This window comes from Rhagoletis zephyria, unplaced genomic scaffold (genome assembly GCF_001687245.7).
Source record: "Rhagoletis zephyria isolate East Lansing unplaced genomic scaffold, Rhagoletis_zephyria_1.1 Rzeph_scaffold_02012, whole genome shotgun sequence".
In the NCBI taxonomy this organism is placed as follows: Eukaryota; Metazoa; Arthropoda; class Insecta; order Diptera; family Tephritidae; genus Rhagoletis; species Rhagoletis zephyria.
The window spans coordinates 1-15,190 of NW_016159096.1; the positions used below are offsets into that span (position 1 = coordinate 1).

The following is a 15,190-nucleotide window of genomic DNA, read 5'->3' on the forward strand; positions in this document are numbered from 1 at the left end:
TTATCTGTTCTAGTCGAGTTTATCATTTAAAAATATTGATTTTCAGCACATTTGTATGTCCCACCGAAATTATTGCATTTTCGGATCGCATCGAAGAATTTCGAAAAATCAAGGCAGACGTTGTGGCGGTCAGTGTCGATTCCCACTTTACGCATTTGGCATGGATCAACACACCCCGAAAAGAAGGAGGTCTTGGATATGTAAAGATACCATTACTTTCCGACTTGACGCATAAGATCAGCAGGGACTACGGCGTTTATCTAGAAGATTTGGGCCATACCCTCCGTGGTCTCTTTATCATCGACCACCGCGGTATTTTGCGACAAATAACAATGAACGATTTGCCCGTTGGACGTTCGGTAGATGAAACAATTCGGCTGGTGCAAGCTTTCCAATATACCGATACTCACGGAGAAGTGTGCCCTGCTGGATGGAAGCCTGGCGCGGATACGGTAAATTAATGCAAAAATTATTTTGCATTATAAACTAGTTACAATACTTTTATTTGCAGATCGTCCCTGACCCAAAGGAGAAGTCAAAGTATTTTCAGAAGAATAACTAAATTACATAAAAGTATCATCGATTCTACACTTTTTTCATATATTTCTATATCAAAGGATTGATTTTTTTATTTTCTCCATTTTACATACATATTTACGAAGGTCCTCATAGAATCGGGACGTCATTGGACATAATAAACAAAAATTGTGCAGTACAACATTTTATTTTCGACGTTTTGTACTACTACTGCTGCCTCCACTTCTACTGCCCTCCCCTCTTTTTCGTTTATTTAATGGATTTCGAGGATCGTATGCATCATACCAATCATCACCTTTGGTAGATGCGTCTTTAGCTAATATAGGCGCGGCTTCGTCAAACTTCAATGTGTGCGCCAACCAATCGTCTCCTTGAATTTCTTTCTCTACAATGACGTCGTCAACGAGCTCTTTGCTCTCATTCGATTCGGCTTGTTTTTGTTTTAGCGCATCTAATTTATTGCGAAATTTCGAAAGTAAGCTTAAAGTAAAGTCTTCCCGGCTAGCACCCTTCTTTGGAATCTTTGATTTTAGACTGCTATATTTCTCCTTTTCCTCGATAAAATTCTGTATAAATTCATTGTCTTTCGCGTTAGCATGCAATTCAACATTGCCGCTTTTCTCAGGCTTTTTCTCATCAATTTTTTCACGTTCCCTCTTTTCTGTTTGATATTGCTTTTTAAGGTTGAGAATCTCTTTGCGAATTTCATCCCTAAATAAGAAGATGAAAAATTAAAACAAATCCATCGAATTTCTATTTGTGTGTACTTCTTCTTCTGGTTTTTTATTTTCTGTTCCTGCTCTTGGGTCATTAGCACGTCTTCATCAGAGTCGGAGATTTCGGTTTTTATTTGTACGGTTTCTGTTTTTGGCGCTTTTTTTGATGTACTGGCTGTTGGTTGTAGCTTCTCTTTTATGCGTTTCTTACGTTCCTCCACATCTTCATCACCGAGTGGCTCTTTTTTGATACGCGTTAATCGGCGTTCTTCTTCTAAAGCTTCTTCATCATCAGAACTTACACTAGCTGTGTTTTCGATTCGCAATGCATCTTTACTCAGTTTGGGATCGTCAACAACGTCATGCATCGATTTAGCCTTCCCAGCATTTTTCTGCACAAATTGATTCGTTTCCTCTTCATCCTCCTCAGCCTCCACGCCAAAAGAGAGCAGTCCAAAATTCCTACAGAAAAAGCCGAACAAAACATGTATTTGTATACTTCAATATGTAATTGTTGACTACTTAAGTAAATCGAAAATTGCCTTATGGCTGGGCCTCTTTTAACATACTTAACACCCTTTTCGCGCTTTTTGTTTTTCTCTTTTTTATTCTCTTTTGCCACCTTGCGCGGAACTATATCATCAAAAGGATTGTTCAATATTTCGGTACGCAAAATTTTTTGGGGATACATAGGCCGCTCATTGTGATCGACTAAGCCGTCTTCCAATTTCAACATATTGTAGACAGTGTCTCCGGTCACTTTGCCGAAAAGCGTGTTTTTATTTTGCAGTTCTGGTGTAGCGGCCATGGTAAAGAAAAACTGTGAGCCATTGTCATCTTTATCTGCGTTCGCCATGCCAACCAGGCCGCGTCGAGCATAACGTAAGCGAGAATGAAATTCATCCTTAAATGGATGCCCGTAGATGGATTCTCCGCCACTGCCGTCGCCGCTGGGATCCCCGCCTTGAACAATAAAGCCCTTGACGACACGGTGAAATATTGTTCCATTGTAATAGCCTTCCATGCATAGCTGTATGAAATTGCGGCATGCTTTGGGACATTCTCGCGACCAAAGCTCTATATCTATATCACCCACTGTAGTCTTCAGAAGTACCTGCAAGGTCCGTTTGTCGTACACTACTTATGTTGACACTAGAGGAGTTCACTTACCTTTCCCGAAGTGGGCGGCTCTTGTATGTAAATGTTACTCATGGATTCTTTAGTTCACCTACAGATTAGTTAAAAATTTGTGTAGTCTTTTGTAAAACTGTATAAAATATTTATAAACAGCGCCAGACTGAAATGTTTACTGAATTGGCAGCTGCGAAGAACGTAAAAACGAATTCGCCTTGTAAATTACGTTCTGTGCCAGCTGATCTGTGATGCCAATATTTCGAAAAAATGTAGAGGCACGGGTCTGTCTTCGGAATTTCTCACCTGAGAAATTTCTTAAAAATCAAAACATTTTTCATAGCCATATAAATAACCGCACATTTTATGCAGTTTTTTTGTGAGCTAGTTTGTTTATCTTCATAAATAAATAAAAGTTCGAAGTAGATACTTGCAACAACTTGTAATTAAAGTTCATCGTTTTTTTAATACTATCAAAGCAACCCAGGGTTTGCCAACAGCTGTTTATAAACAAATTGCATATTACACATTAGCGTACTATTACTTGTTGCGGATTTGGCATAGTTTAATTATTGTAAAATTATAGGGTATCGTTTTTATACTAATTAACAATGACTGAGGAATCCAAAGAAGGCGAGGAGTTTACTTTGGAAGCAGATTCGGAACTGCGTTTTGAAATAGAGGACAAAGACGCCAAAGTTTACGTTGCGGTAACTTCGAATAAATCGCTTAAAAATGGCTTTAATGCATAGTTACTTTGTTTTTTTTTGCCATTCAGCTTGTATCTGGTTTCGCTGAAATGTTTGGCACAGAATTGGTAAAGAAGAAAAAATACGAGTTCCTCACTGGCGCCAAAGTGGCAATCTTTACTTACCACGGATGTGTGCTGAATGTAAATGGGAAAACTGACGTTAGCTATATTTCAAAAGAAACTCCAATGGTGCAGTACTTAAATTGTCATGCAGCCTTGGAGCAAATGCGCGTGGATGCCGAGGAGAAAGACGAACGAGGTCCAGTAGCAATGGTTGTGGGTCCCCTAGATGTGGGGAAGAGTACTTTGTCTCGTATATTTCTTAACTATGCGGTGAGGCTGGGGCGACGACCTCTTTATGCAGACATTGACGTTGGACAAGGTTCAATCTCGATTCCAGGCACTATAGCATCGATACTCATTGAACGACCTGCTAGCATCGAGGAAGGATTTTCTCAGACAGCGCCTCTAGTCTATCATTTTGGACATAAAAGTCCCGGTTCTAATAATGTTCTATACAAGGCGACAGTAGCAAAGATGGCAGAAGTAACATTGGAATCTATGAATGTTAATAAACGAAGTGAGTAAAAATAAATACCAATAGATAACATATAATAATTACATATGAAAATAATTTTATTTTTAGCAAAATACTCTGGTATGATTATTAATACATGCGGTTGGGTGAAAGCGGATGGGTATGCTCATTTGTTGCACACGGCACAAGCATTTGAAGTGAACGCAATATTTGTTCTCGACCAGGAGCGCTTGTACAATGAGCTTCTGCGGGATATGCCATCATTCGTTCGCGTCGTTTTGTTGCCAAAGAGTGGTGGTGTAGTGGAGCGAAGTAGGGATTTGCGTAACGAGCAGCGTGACTTGCGCATTAAAGAATACTTCTATGGAAATCGTACACCTTTCTACCCATTCTCATTCGAAGTAAAATTCCAAGATTTGAAATTGTACAAAATAGGCGCTCCGCCGTTGCCTGACTCATGCATGCCCATTGGAATGAAGGCGGAAGACAATAAAACCAAAGTTGTAGCAGTGACTCCCAGCCCTTCACTACTGCACCACCTCTTATCAATTAGCTTTGCCGAATCGACGGAGGAGGATATAATTGGAACTAATGTAGCTGGTTTTGTCTGCGTGTAAGTATTTAAATATATTTTCATCCAAAGGACTGAATATTTAGTCCACTAATAATGATGCTTTTATTGTAGCACCGACGTGGATATGGATAAACAAACTATAACCGTACTTTCCCCACAGCCTAGGCCGCTACCAAACACGGTGATGCTGTTCTCTGAACTACAATTCATGGATATTGTTTGAGAATGCCAAAAGTTTAGAGACTCGCCGTTTTCTAAACAAAATAAAAAGTATATTTTAAGAAAAATAAAATAATTTATTTTGTTTTTGTAACATTTTAGTGTACTACATAACGCGGTAGTTTTTCAGATGATTTGGAGAAATGTTTTTAAGAGAAGGTAAAATATTACTTTTATGTAGCGGGCGGCTTTTGTACCTTTGCCAGTTCCGCTTTGAACTTGGCTATAGTCTCACGTGCAATTTTCAATTTGTCTTTCAGCGAATTAATTTCATTTTTCACCTTTCCTTTGACTTCAATAATGTTTTCTAAGGTTCTTTCCTTCTTTGAGTCGACTAAAAGTAAATACAAATTTAAAGGTAAACAAATTATTTCATTTAGTAATAGCACTTACAATCTGTGTCGTGTGTATAGGAACCACTTGTCAGTGGCTGCACATTCAAGAGAAAATGTTGCATTAATTGGGTCGGCTCTTGGAATACGATCTCCTCATAAGACTCTGATACTAAATGTACATTTGCAGCACCTAATCTTCTATTGTTGTCCAAATGGGTGCTGGATAGTTCACCATCAACCACTGGACTTTGGAAAAGTTTCAATATGTGATAGCACGTCACAGGACGTTCTGTTGGGTCGTGGAAATATATTTTGATGACCACTTCAAATTCGCCCCAACCGGTCTCGGTAATTTCGTAGGGTGGTTTAGTAACAATTCGATTCGGGTTAGCATAGCTTTCGTGAAGTTTAAAATGTACCTTCTTCACATAGACGGACATGTCTTCATTGTGGAAAGGTTTTACGTACACTTTCCACTGATGTGTATGCCCATCCTCGTTCTTTTTACCAAAAGAGCGCGCAATGTTTCCGTAGACAATGGGCTTCACAATAACTAAACCTTTTACGCGACCGCCCGAATCCGGACCAAAATCTGTCGGTATATTAAGGCTGTTCATGTTGCGATATCCTTTTTACCAGTAAAGAAATAGTTTCCAGCGAAATTTATTTTATATTCACAAAAATGCTCGTATAAACAATCAGCTGGTGATTTTGTTGCTAAAATGAAGCACAAAATAAAAGTGATGATTGAGAAAATGAAGCACACAGCGCTGACGTTTAGTGCTACCAACCTGGAGAATGTTAACCCTCATTTTCTTCATTCTACAATTTTCGCAAAAATATGTTAAAAGAGTTGGCAAAGTATTCACATGCTCTTGATTTTAAATTCGATTCGGCCGACCAGCAAGGAGCAGCGATATTTTTCTGAAGCGGCGTGACGGTGGCTTTTTTTATTTAATACATTTCACTGGAAAATAAATCTTTGTATAAACAGTGATTTTTAAAAGAAATAAGAGGGCAATTTTTTCCGGAATACTTTCCTGGTGTGTAAAACACCTGAAAGTCATCAGTGCGCGAGTGTTGTAAGAGGCGCTGGTGTGCCTGGCTAGCGCTCCCTGTGGCAGTAGAAGCTCAAATTTACTGCCAACCAGCCAAAATTTGTGTAGGCTGGATTATTTGAGTGGACACCAAACAAGTGCAATTATTTCTACATGCATTTACAAGTGTACTAATTGTGTTTTTAACTCATTTAATCAAAATACTTAATTTATATAGTACAAAAGCAAAAATGAATGCTTCTGAATTGACGACTGCGCTGCTGTGCTGTGGAATTTTTTTCATCAGCTTAACCATACGGAGTGCGTCTGCAGGTAATTAAAATGTCTAAAATACAGATTATTAGAATAACTTAATTTATATTTTCAAAACATTTAAGGTATGTATTTTGCAATGAGAGCTCAGTTTTTGAAGTAAAAGAAGAAAGGTATTAGCATAAATTTTTTGGGTGTGACTCCACATATCGAGATCATAATGGCGATGTCTCATCATTCGTTGCTCTTGCTTTGGTTAATTGCAATTGATGGCTTTTTACGCTCATATTGCTTGTTGGTAACATTATTTCACGCTCATTTCAGCGTGATCTGTGGTGAGAGCGTCTCAAAGCCGAGCTTGGCTACTTCAGCTTGTGATAGCCACGACCCAGCTTACGAAGCGTGTAGCCAAAACAGAGAGCGTAAAAGCAACACCAAAATCTAAGTCAACAATAGAAAATAGGCATCGATTTGGGAGCCGTGTTAGCCGTTCTCAATTATTGTAGGTAGCCCCAGCCAGTTCCGATACCATTGGCTTATAGCGTCCATTCGCATGAAGTCAACGATCGTTGCATGATTAATTCTAATAGGTAGCTTAATAATTGACATACATATGTAAGTACGCATGTATTTATATACATATGTATGCACGAATGCACATATATAATCATATTTAGGTTTGAATTGCATTTGATATCACAGGGGCTATCTTACTGCATAAGTTTGTATTATATTCATCTTTTGCCAAGGACAAATCGACATGGCCGGCATTTTGTAACCTACTACAGCCGGAATTAGGTAATGCGCATGCGAAATATTTCGGTCAAAAGTTCATTAGCGTGTAAAACACGTGAGTTTTCTATAGCGGTGTGGACTATACATAAGTATATGTATGTATGTATGTATGTATGTATGTATGCGCAAATATGTTGAAAAACACACTGCTATTATTCCAGATATGCGCCCATAAAACTAAATTTGCCTGTAGCTATTAATGTTGTTGATTAAACAACTGATTTGAACTCCAAGACAACACCAATCTGTTATACATACATACATTTATTGACAAAACAAAGAATACATATATGCACATTCGCATACATGCATATTATTATTTTATTCTTAGCTGCAAATGTAATACAGACATGTCTGAATGCGAATCCGTATGCTTGAAATCTAGAAGCTGTTAATTAAATTCACTTTCCACTTTTTCCAAAAATATTGTAGGACACATATACATACAGTTGTGTTCATATTAATAGCAGTGCGTTCTCTGAGGTAGGAAAACATGACTTCACCCAAAATAAATTTAATAAAATTTTAAAGGGCTCTCGCTATTTAATTGCATGATTAATGCAAATATAATTAAAACAAAAAGTTGTATTATTCTTCGCAATTTCTTCCATTAAAACGAAAAAAATTCACAAGTAGTCAAAAAATTCTGTTCACAAAAATAGCAGTAAAAACGAAAGTCATATGGAATTTAACACGACCGCAAAATCTACATCTTTGTGTAAAGTAAAATAAAGATATAGCTAATATTTAGTCGTATAACCCTTATTCCGAATGACGGCGGCGCATCTACGCTGCATTGAGTCCACTAAACGTCTGCATCTTTCGACTGGGATATTTTCCCATGCAGAGCGCACAACTTCCCACAAAGCGTTCGCGTTGGTTGGATTTCTCTCGAANTAAGTATTTTTAGATCTAGATCTATTCGCGCTTTAATACCACATTCGAGAGTGCATTCCATTTGGTTTCGTTTGAGTACCACACACAAATTTTAAACACTTAATTATTTATTAGCCCACGACACACAAATATTTATCGTTGAAATACAAATGAGGCCAACTTCCGATACTACATAAAAAGAATAAAAAAGAAAAATTTGTAATTTTAACAAATTTTTTGTTGAATAAAATTTTAAGTTATATTATACGGCCGTTAAACGACAAAAGGCACTTACGACACCTTGTAAATCACTTAAATTCATATATGTATGTATGTTTTCAAAGCTAATTATATTGAATACATATTCTGCCTTATCCTGAGTTTCGCATATCTATGTTCAAAATTTGTAAACATTTTTAAGCGAAAATCACTGGCTTTACATTCGCTGTGTTTATCAAGGCATAAATATCATCAATTGTTGCACTTTTTCTTTGTGTGGGGCGCACTTAAGTAGTGGTGCTTAGCCAGGATAAGATTGCATGCAAGCAAAACAAATGAAATAGCATGCACAGACGATGGTGACGACGGAGGGCAAAATGTCTGAACTGCTCAAAAGGGGTGGCTTACTACGCTTATAGCACATTTGGTTGGTTGTAGGCTTGTTGGCGTTGATTATTAATTGTATGTACCTATGTATGTACATACATACCTCCACTGTATATACAAAATTATACGAATATAAGAATTTAGCATGAGCAGGATAATATCTGGCATTGTGTATTTATAGACGCTTTTGTGTTGTACATATAAAATTACATACCTACTCGCATATGTAATTATGTAAGTACAAAATACCCAACTGTAGAGCGTAAATCAAGTGGCACATTGCGCCAAGGAAGATTCCTTTTTGTATTGCGAAAATAATTTTGAGTGACGTTATTGTTTACTTCTGCATGGACGTATGAAATGTTTACTTGTAGGTAAGCACTGACTTGTGCATTAATTGTAAGGGGAGGTGACTTGGTTAGGTGTAGCTGCATATTTTCAACAGAACTCGACATTTATAAACAAAAGAGCTGCAGATATACATATGAGTATGAGTCCGAAAGTGCCCGAAAGCTCCCGAAAGTTTGTCTTGAACTTCGCAGCAATTTTCATTACTTTTTTGAAATATGAGAAAGAGTTTTTTTTGCACAAAACTAATTAATGAATTGCTTACCACGGCTGGACAAGTGCCAAAAAGGAAAAAAATCACAGCGCTTAAGTAGGTCATTGTAGACATGAAAATAAACAATTATATTTATATAAGAAAAACTACGCGGTCTTCACAAACAAGCATAAGCATGCTATTTGTAATATATGTATGTACATATTTTGATATTATTTTCTACTTTCAGATTCTTATAGTGACTACTTCTCTGATTATGATTGCAATCAGCCACTTATGGAGCATGCCGTCCTGACGGCCACTTCATCATTGAACGATCGTGGACCCGAGAAGGCACGCCTTAACGGTAAGTGTTGATGAAAAATCGCATGCTGCTTTTCGAAATATTTATTTCTACCACTTAGTACACATTTATCAGATATCTCACCAGTTGTTGTGTCGATAAATAAATTCACGCAGAATCTTTAAAAAATTCCAATTATTTTGTGTATAAAATGTGTAGTGTTGTACATACATATACATATAAGCAATGTATTTTTATGTATATGTATTTACAGTATAATCTGCTTATAAAGGACTTTAGGAGATAGAAACTTANTACATATAAGCAATGTATTTTTATGTATATGTATTTACAGTATAATCTGCCTATAAAGGACTTTAGGAGATAGAAACTTATAGTATAATAAAATATCTAACAATAGGCCGTTTTTTTTTACCCGTGTATGTATCTGCGCTTAAAATTTGTATGGTATGAATAAATAGATAAATAAATAAATAAATAAATGCGTAGTAAAAAAAACACGCCCTATATTCAGCTGAATCAAACTTAAACAATCATCTGATTTTGAGGGCAAACATCTCCCCTGAAAAAACTTCTCAGGGCAGAGAATGTGCCTTATTTGCCTTATAAGAGTGTAGTGACATTTTAAGAAACGAACACAACATTTTCTCAAATATTTGGACAGATATTACAAAATCTTTAAGAATCCTCTGAAATAACGACAATTCAAAGTATAATATATATGTACATATGTAGCCACATATCGATAGTCTTCTGCAATATCGACACAATTTCAAAATCATAAAATAAATCCCTTACTAATGTTAAGTTGCTCATGTTTCTAAGTAGAAAGGATAAAGGCTCTGTTATGCATACTTGGCATTGCATGCACTGCTATACCATTTTTACGTAGAAATCAAAAACCAACAGACTTTTACGTATGTAATACTGTGTGTTGGCTAACCGCTTACGCGCGAAGTTCATTTAACAGATTCCTGATGTGACAACTTTTAAGCAATGCCAAGTGTGCATAACGGAGCCTTAAGACATGGATTAGAGACATGAGAGAGTTTTTATTTTTTGAATTCTAGGTTTATATATAATGATTTTACAGTACCATAACATTGAACAATAAGTCGTAAATTTGCCTAAGTTTATTGAAGAGTTTTTGTGTGAAAGACAAATAATTCATTTGTGTTTTATTTTGTGAATGGAACATACATTTTTTATATTATTTTTTCTTTTGGCTAGTGATGGTTATTTCGAAAAAAAAACACACTCATATGTATGTATGTAGATGTGTACTTTGTTTTGAGTGTGCGAATTGCCATGCTGAGAAGAGATCTATTCTTTAACTTGATTTTGCTCAATGATTTGTTTAGTAATATGTATTTTTCGATTAACATATGTATGTATCTACGTATTAGTACATGGTGATTTCACCATGGTATTAGTAAACGTTTTATTACATAATGGCTTCGGTATACGAAGTTTAAAACTTAAAATTTTTTAATTTTAATTTTACTTTTGTGCGTAGGTATGTATCGGAGCTTATTTTATGGAATATTAAGTATTAATTAATACCCTAAATTTCCCAAGCAAGAGCAAACTGCACCAATCGTTAATATTTTTCGACTGCAACCTAAAATATTTAGCATTTATTTTTTATAGTGTATTTTCTCCCTTTGACGTTATGTTTACATTTATTTGCTTTTCAACAGTTGGTAGCGCTGCAGTTGGTCTCCTCTCTCTTTTTATAAACCGCTCTTCTTATTTTGTTTTGAACTTGTTTCAACACTTTGACAGTTCTGATTGGAATGAAGCTTTACAATGTTACTATTTTTCTTCTGAATAAATAAAAATAAACAAATTGTTACCAATTAAAAGTTGGTTTCCAATTATCACTGCAATGGCTCAGCACAAATGTACGCGCTGGGCCGTCGATTTGGCTAGCTGGTCACCAACACTACCGCAGTTAGCGCAGGCGGTCGCTGTCATCCAAGCTGAGGAACGTGACCGGCTGCAGAAGTTCTTTTACATTGATGATTTTCTTTCATCACTGGTGGGGCGTTTGTTGATGCGAAAATACGTCAGTGTCCAAAGTGGCATGGATTATAAAGAAGTGCAATTTGCACGCGATGTGCGTGGAAAACCTTATTGGACACAAGCCGCAAACGAATGCCCCAATCAAATGAGCTTCAATGTATCGCATCAGGGAAATTTTGTGTTGTTTGCGGGCGTTTCGATGGACACCAAACTGAAAGTAGCTGAACCTACATTTGGCGTTGGTGTTGATGTGATGAAAATTGAATATAGCGGAGGGAAGTCTCTTTCGGAATTCTTTCGTATAATGCAGCGCAAATTCTCGGACAGCGAATGGCGTTACATACGACGCCCACACCACAATGAGTTCGATCAAGTGCAAGCATTTATGCGTCATTGGTGTTTAAAGGAGGCTTATGTCAAAGAACTTGGCGTTGGCATAACAATTGATTTACAAAAAATTAGCTTCAAAGTGGATACTTCGCGAGAACTCCGTGTTGCGGAATCGCCGTTGACAGGCACAACTTTGCGTTGTAATGACATGCTTATGCATGACTGGCACTTTGAGGAACACTTGCTGCATCCAAAGTATTGTGCGGCTATCGCATTTAGAAATTGCAAGCCAGAGGAGGGGAAATTCGAGCTACTGAAAATGGATGAACTCTTGGTTGAGACGGAAAGCGCAACAAGCATCGAGGTAGTGCAGTACTGTAGGGAGGCATTAAGAAAAGAACGAAGAAAAAGCTGAGGAGTTACATACGATTTGAGGCGAATTAATTTTAAGCCGATTTGGGAGGACAAATTTAAAAATATGTATAATTTTAGTATAAAATGTATGTATATTTAATGTTTTTATACTGCTATTGCATCTTATGTTGATAATATTCAAGCAAAATAATTTATTGCTTAACCTGGAGAAACCCCCTTTAACACAAAAAAAACGAAACTATTTTGTTTGTTTAACTTGATCGCATTCATTTCGATTTGTTTTTATAACATATTGTTCCCATTATGGTTCGCATTGTATAAAGTTTGAATGATTTTTTTCGTTCGTTCATTACACAAAAATATGTATGTATGTTGGCGCTGCGCTCAAATTCTAACTCCTCCGCAACAACCCGCTTTTAGCGGCGCTATTTATCAATGCGCTAGCAATAAAAATATTGCGCAAACCGAAGCATTGCGGCAAAATTGTTATGCGAACAATACATATGTGCGTATGTATGTACATATGTATGCTCGTTTGTCATTTGTGCCCGACACATGTAGCAATGGGGTTTAGCTCCCAGTGGGAATTAGGAGCACGTAATAATACCTTATTAGCAACTTACTCTTCACCTGGCAGTCATTACCATTTCCCTGCCGAACGTCCCTTACTTTTACAAAGGCATGGCCGCCTTATGTAAGTAGGAATTTAGAATGTACATTTGGTATCAGACATACTTCTGAGCCGCTTTACAAAGTAAGTTATGTGTAATGCAGAGCAGTCGCTCGGAGTAGTTCGGTGCTTGGAAATAACTTCGGCTGCACGTTATTTTGCAACTGACAACGTAATGTGTCTTCGGAGGTGTTCATTTTGCCCTTTACTAGTAGATGACATTGGCCATGATGACAATTTTGGTACTAAAAACTGAAAGAAACCATGGCTTACCTCGCAAGGTGCTTACCTATTTTCCCAGTGGGCTGTTTTGTTATTTTTATTTACATATACATACATATGTATGTGAATAAAATCTAAGATAGACATGACCTGGTAGCTAAAGAATAAAACTAGGTGATGCTAATATTTTTTATCTTCACCAATAAAAAAGAAAACTTGAATTTACGGCGGAAAACATTTTAAGACCTTTCGCGAATAATTTATTTGGCAGTCGTTTATTCATTAATAATTCAACTATAAAAAATCTCTTTCCAATATGCTTAATGCAGCAGAAAATCCCTAAAATGAATTTGTAATGTAAAACCACAGGGGTTCAGAATATTTCAGTGGTCTTTCAAATTAAAAAGTTCGCACCTGCCGTGTTTTTTTTGCCGACAGCTCGAGTGCTTTGTGGTTGGCAAGCGGTTCGAATCACTTCCAATGATCCTTAAACGCTTCAAGCAAACTAAAATAGTATTTTCGTTTTTTTTTTTTTTTGCAAATAAACCCTTCAATTGTTATTTTGTTTTTCAATTGTTTTTATATCCGTTACAACCACAGTGTCCCGTGTTGTATGCGCCTTTTTCTTTCGCTTTCCACTCAAATAATTGCAGCATAGCCGTTGTCCTTGTCGGTTGCCTTCACCCTTTTTCGTATGAAATTCTATCCATCCATTCATTCACAAATGCATCACCCTAATCGCACTGCAGCATGCCCACTAAGTCCTTGTATTTGTCTCCCCTAGTTTGTGAGAAATTCACAGCATTTGAGTGCTCCTAACAAACAATGAAATGCCAGCAAGCATATTTGTTATGCCGCGTGACCATTTAGTTTTGGCACTCCCGTCATACCCAGAAAAGGCGAGATGCCGCTGTCAAAGGCGGACTCGCTCGCCCATTCATTTACTTATGTTTGTGTGTATGCTCACCGGATCTGTCGCCATAGTTCAATAGCAATTTCGTGTTCTTGTAAAGCGCATTGCAGCAATTTCAGTGATTTTATTTCCAAAAATTGCATTATCCCCTGTGCTGCCATAAGTTTGAGGGTAGTTCGCTCGTTTGGACGTCCCTTTTATGTTCAAAAAACATGCATACATACTTATGCATGTAGCACTTACCTACTATTTGTCTTGTTTTTGTTTTCATTTGTAACCGATTTTTGGCGATTTCGATAATCATTTCAATTGCGTTTAGACTTTCGCTTTATTGCTTAGTAGCAATTTAATTATTTTAAATGCTTTTCGACTCGTGTGCCTTGTTGATTTTTTTTGTTTAGTGTCAGCTATTCAATTTAAAATTTATTGCCTGCCCTACCATTCGGTCGATTTTGCTTTGACCTTTCCGCGTGTATAGTGTCTTTTCCTATTTGAGCCATCCATTAACTCCCTCCCCCAAAAATCTTGCATTTGGTCTATGAGCTGCATTTCATATTGGCTATGCTTGCACGCCTGCAATCCTCATTAGCTTTGATCCTTTTACTATTCTGGAACTCTTGTGCTTATAAATATGCAGTATGTAAGCGTGTCCCAGTTAATTTAACGTTTTAGGGTTCACGTGCTTCTATTTGTACTAAACAATTGCGAAAACGTTTCTATTAATCAGAGGGTGTTTCGCTTACAAATCAATCGATACACTGGTTTGTTCTGGGTAAACAAGAGCTGGTAACTAATTGTGTATGACTGAGCTGAGTTGAGGGCAGGATCAAATTTATGAATTTTATGAATCATATGTATGTAAGTGTGTATTCATTTAGCTATACATACATACACACATATCTAATTTACATCGTTCGGATCCAGGCTGTGATCGAGTCCAACCCCGGGACAAGAAACCTACTTCTGCATTCCCACGACAGCCGGTTCTACGTACCGGAATGACTCGGGTTTCACCCGACCAAGGGCTGTTGTTTCGGCGATCTAACCCCGTTTAGGTCGGCGAAGTATCTCAGAAGTTGTCCGTCCATAGGGCAACATTCACTACGCATTCTCCTACTCAGGGCTGGCATCGAGTCAAACCCTGGGCCAGAAATATACACCTGCTGTGTATGCCGGAGACGTTTACACCACAACTCCACCTCAGTCAAGTGTAATGCCTGCGAGGGGTGGAGTCACCTCAGGGTCTGCTCGGGACTACGGACACACAGACAGTGGACCACGTCGTACGTGGCCCCCTGTTGCTCAAATAGAGCAGCCTCCACGGCAACCCATAGTCCGCCCGTGCAGCCCCACACACTCACACAGCAACCACACACAGTCGCCACAACACAACAACATACC

The 15,190-nt window shown here is 37.5% G+C and overlaps 6 protein-coding genes across 8 annotated transcripts in view; 4 read left to right on the forward strand and 2 right to left on the reverse strand.

Annotated features, from left to right (window-relative positions):
* Positions 1-5: 5 nt before the first annotated feature.
* On the forward strand, positions 6-725 carry LOC108365825 (peroxiredoxin-4-like; the record flags this gene model as incomplete). The annotated part of the gene is made up of 2 exons (XM_017620009.1): positions 6-452; positions 512-725. Coding segments are annotated over 2 exons (498 nt in total), but the record flags the coding sequence as incomplete, so codon positions are not given.
* LOC108365821 (peptidyl-prolyl cis-trans isomerase CWC27 homolog) lies at positions 700-2,621 on the reverse strand. The gene is made up of 4 exons (XM_017620002.1): positions 2,424-2,621; positions 1,823-2,367; positions 1,305-1,715; positions 700-1,248 (listed from the first exon to the last, which is right to left on the reverse strand). The coding sequence occupies exons 1-4, from the start codon at positions 2,463-2,465 to the stop codon at positions 723-725; spliced, it is 1,524 nt and encodes a 507-aa protein (XP_017475491.1). The 5' UTR covers positions 2,466-2,621; the 3' UTR covers positions 700-722.
* A 247-nt stretch (positions 2,622-2,868) lies between these two features.
* cbc (protein CLP1 homolog) lies at positions 2,869-4,536 on the forward strand. The gene is made up of 4 exons (XM_017620011.1): positions 2,869-3,094; positions 3,163-3,715; positions 3,782-4,286; positions 4,359-4,536. The coding sequence occupies exons 1-4, from the start codon at positions 2,996-2,998 to the stop codon at positions 4,468-4,470; spliced, it is 1,269 nt and encodes a 422-aa protein (XP_017475500.1). The 5' UTR covers positions 2,869-2,995; the 3' UTR covers positions 4,471-4,536.
* Gas41 (YEATS domain-containing protein 4 Gas41) lies at positions 4,523-5,543 on the reverse strand. The gene is made up of 2 exons (XM_017620012.1): positions 4,860-5,543; positions 4,523-4,800 (listed from the first exon to the last, which is right to left on the reverse strand). The coding sequence occupies exons 1-2, from the start codon at positions 5,416-5,418 to the stop codon at positions 4,640-4,642; spliced, it is 720 nt and encodes a 239-aa protein (XP_017475501.1). The 5' UTR covers positions 5,419-5,543; the 3' UTR covers positions 4,523-4,639.
* Positions 5,544-5,664: 121 nt separating this feature from the next.
* The window catches only part of Nrx-IV (neurexin-4), a 21,803-nt gene continuing 12,277 nt past the window's right edge, over positions 5,665-15,190 (forward strand). For 2 of the 3 annotated variants that reach the window (XM_017620003.1, XM_017620004.1), the window contains exons 1-2: positions 5,665-6,171; positions 9,180-9,296. In XM_017620003.1, the coding sequence (XP_017475492.1) occupies positions 6,090-6,171; positions 9,180-9,296 (199 nt within the window). In that variant the 5' untranslated portion in view covers positions 5,665-6,089. Of the gene's footprint in view, positions 6,172-9,179; positions 9,297-15,190 lie in introns of those variants that run through there. The other variant, XM_017620006.1, reaches the window with a different exon arrangement.
* Positions 10,106-12,208, forward strand: LOC108365823 (L-aminoadipate-semialdehyde dehydrogenase-phosphopantetheinyl transferase). The gene has a single exon (XM_017620007.1). It carries the CDS (start codon positions 11,143-11,145, stop codon positions 12,022-12,024), a length of 882 nt encoding a protein of 293 aa, XP_017475496.1. The 5' UTR covers positions 10,106-11,142; the 3' UTR covers positions 12,025-12,208.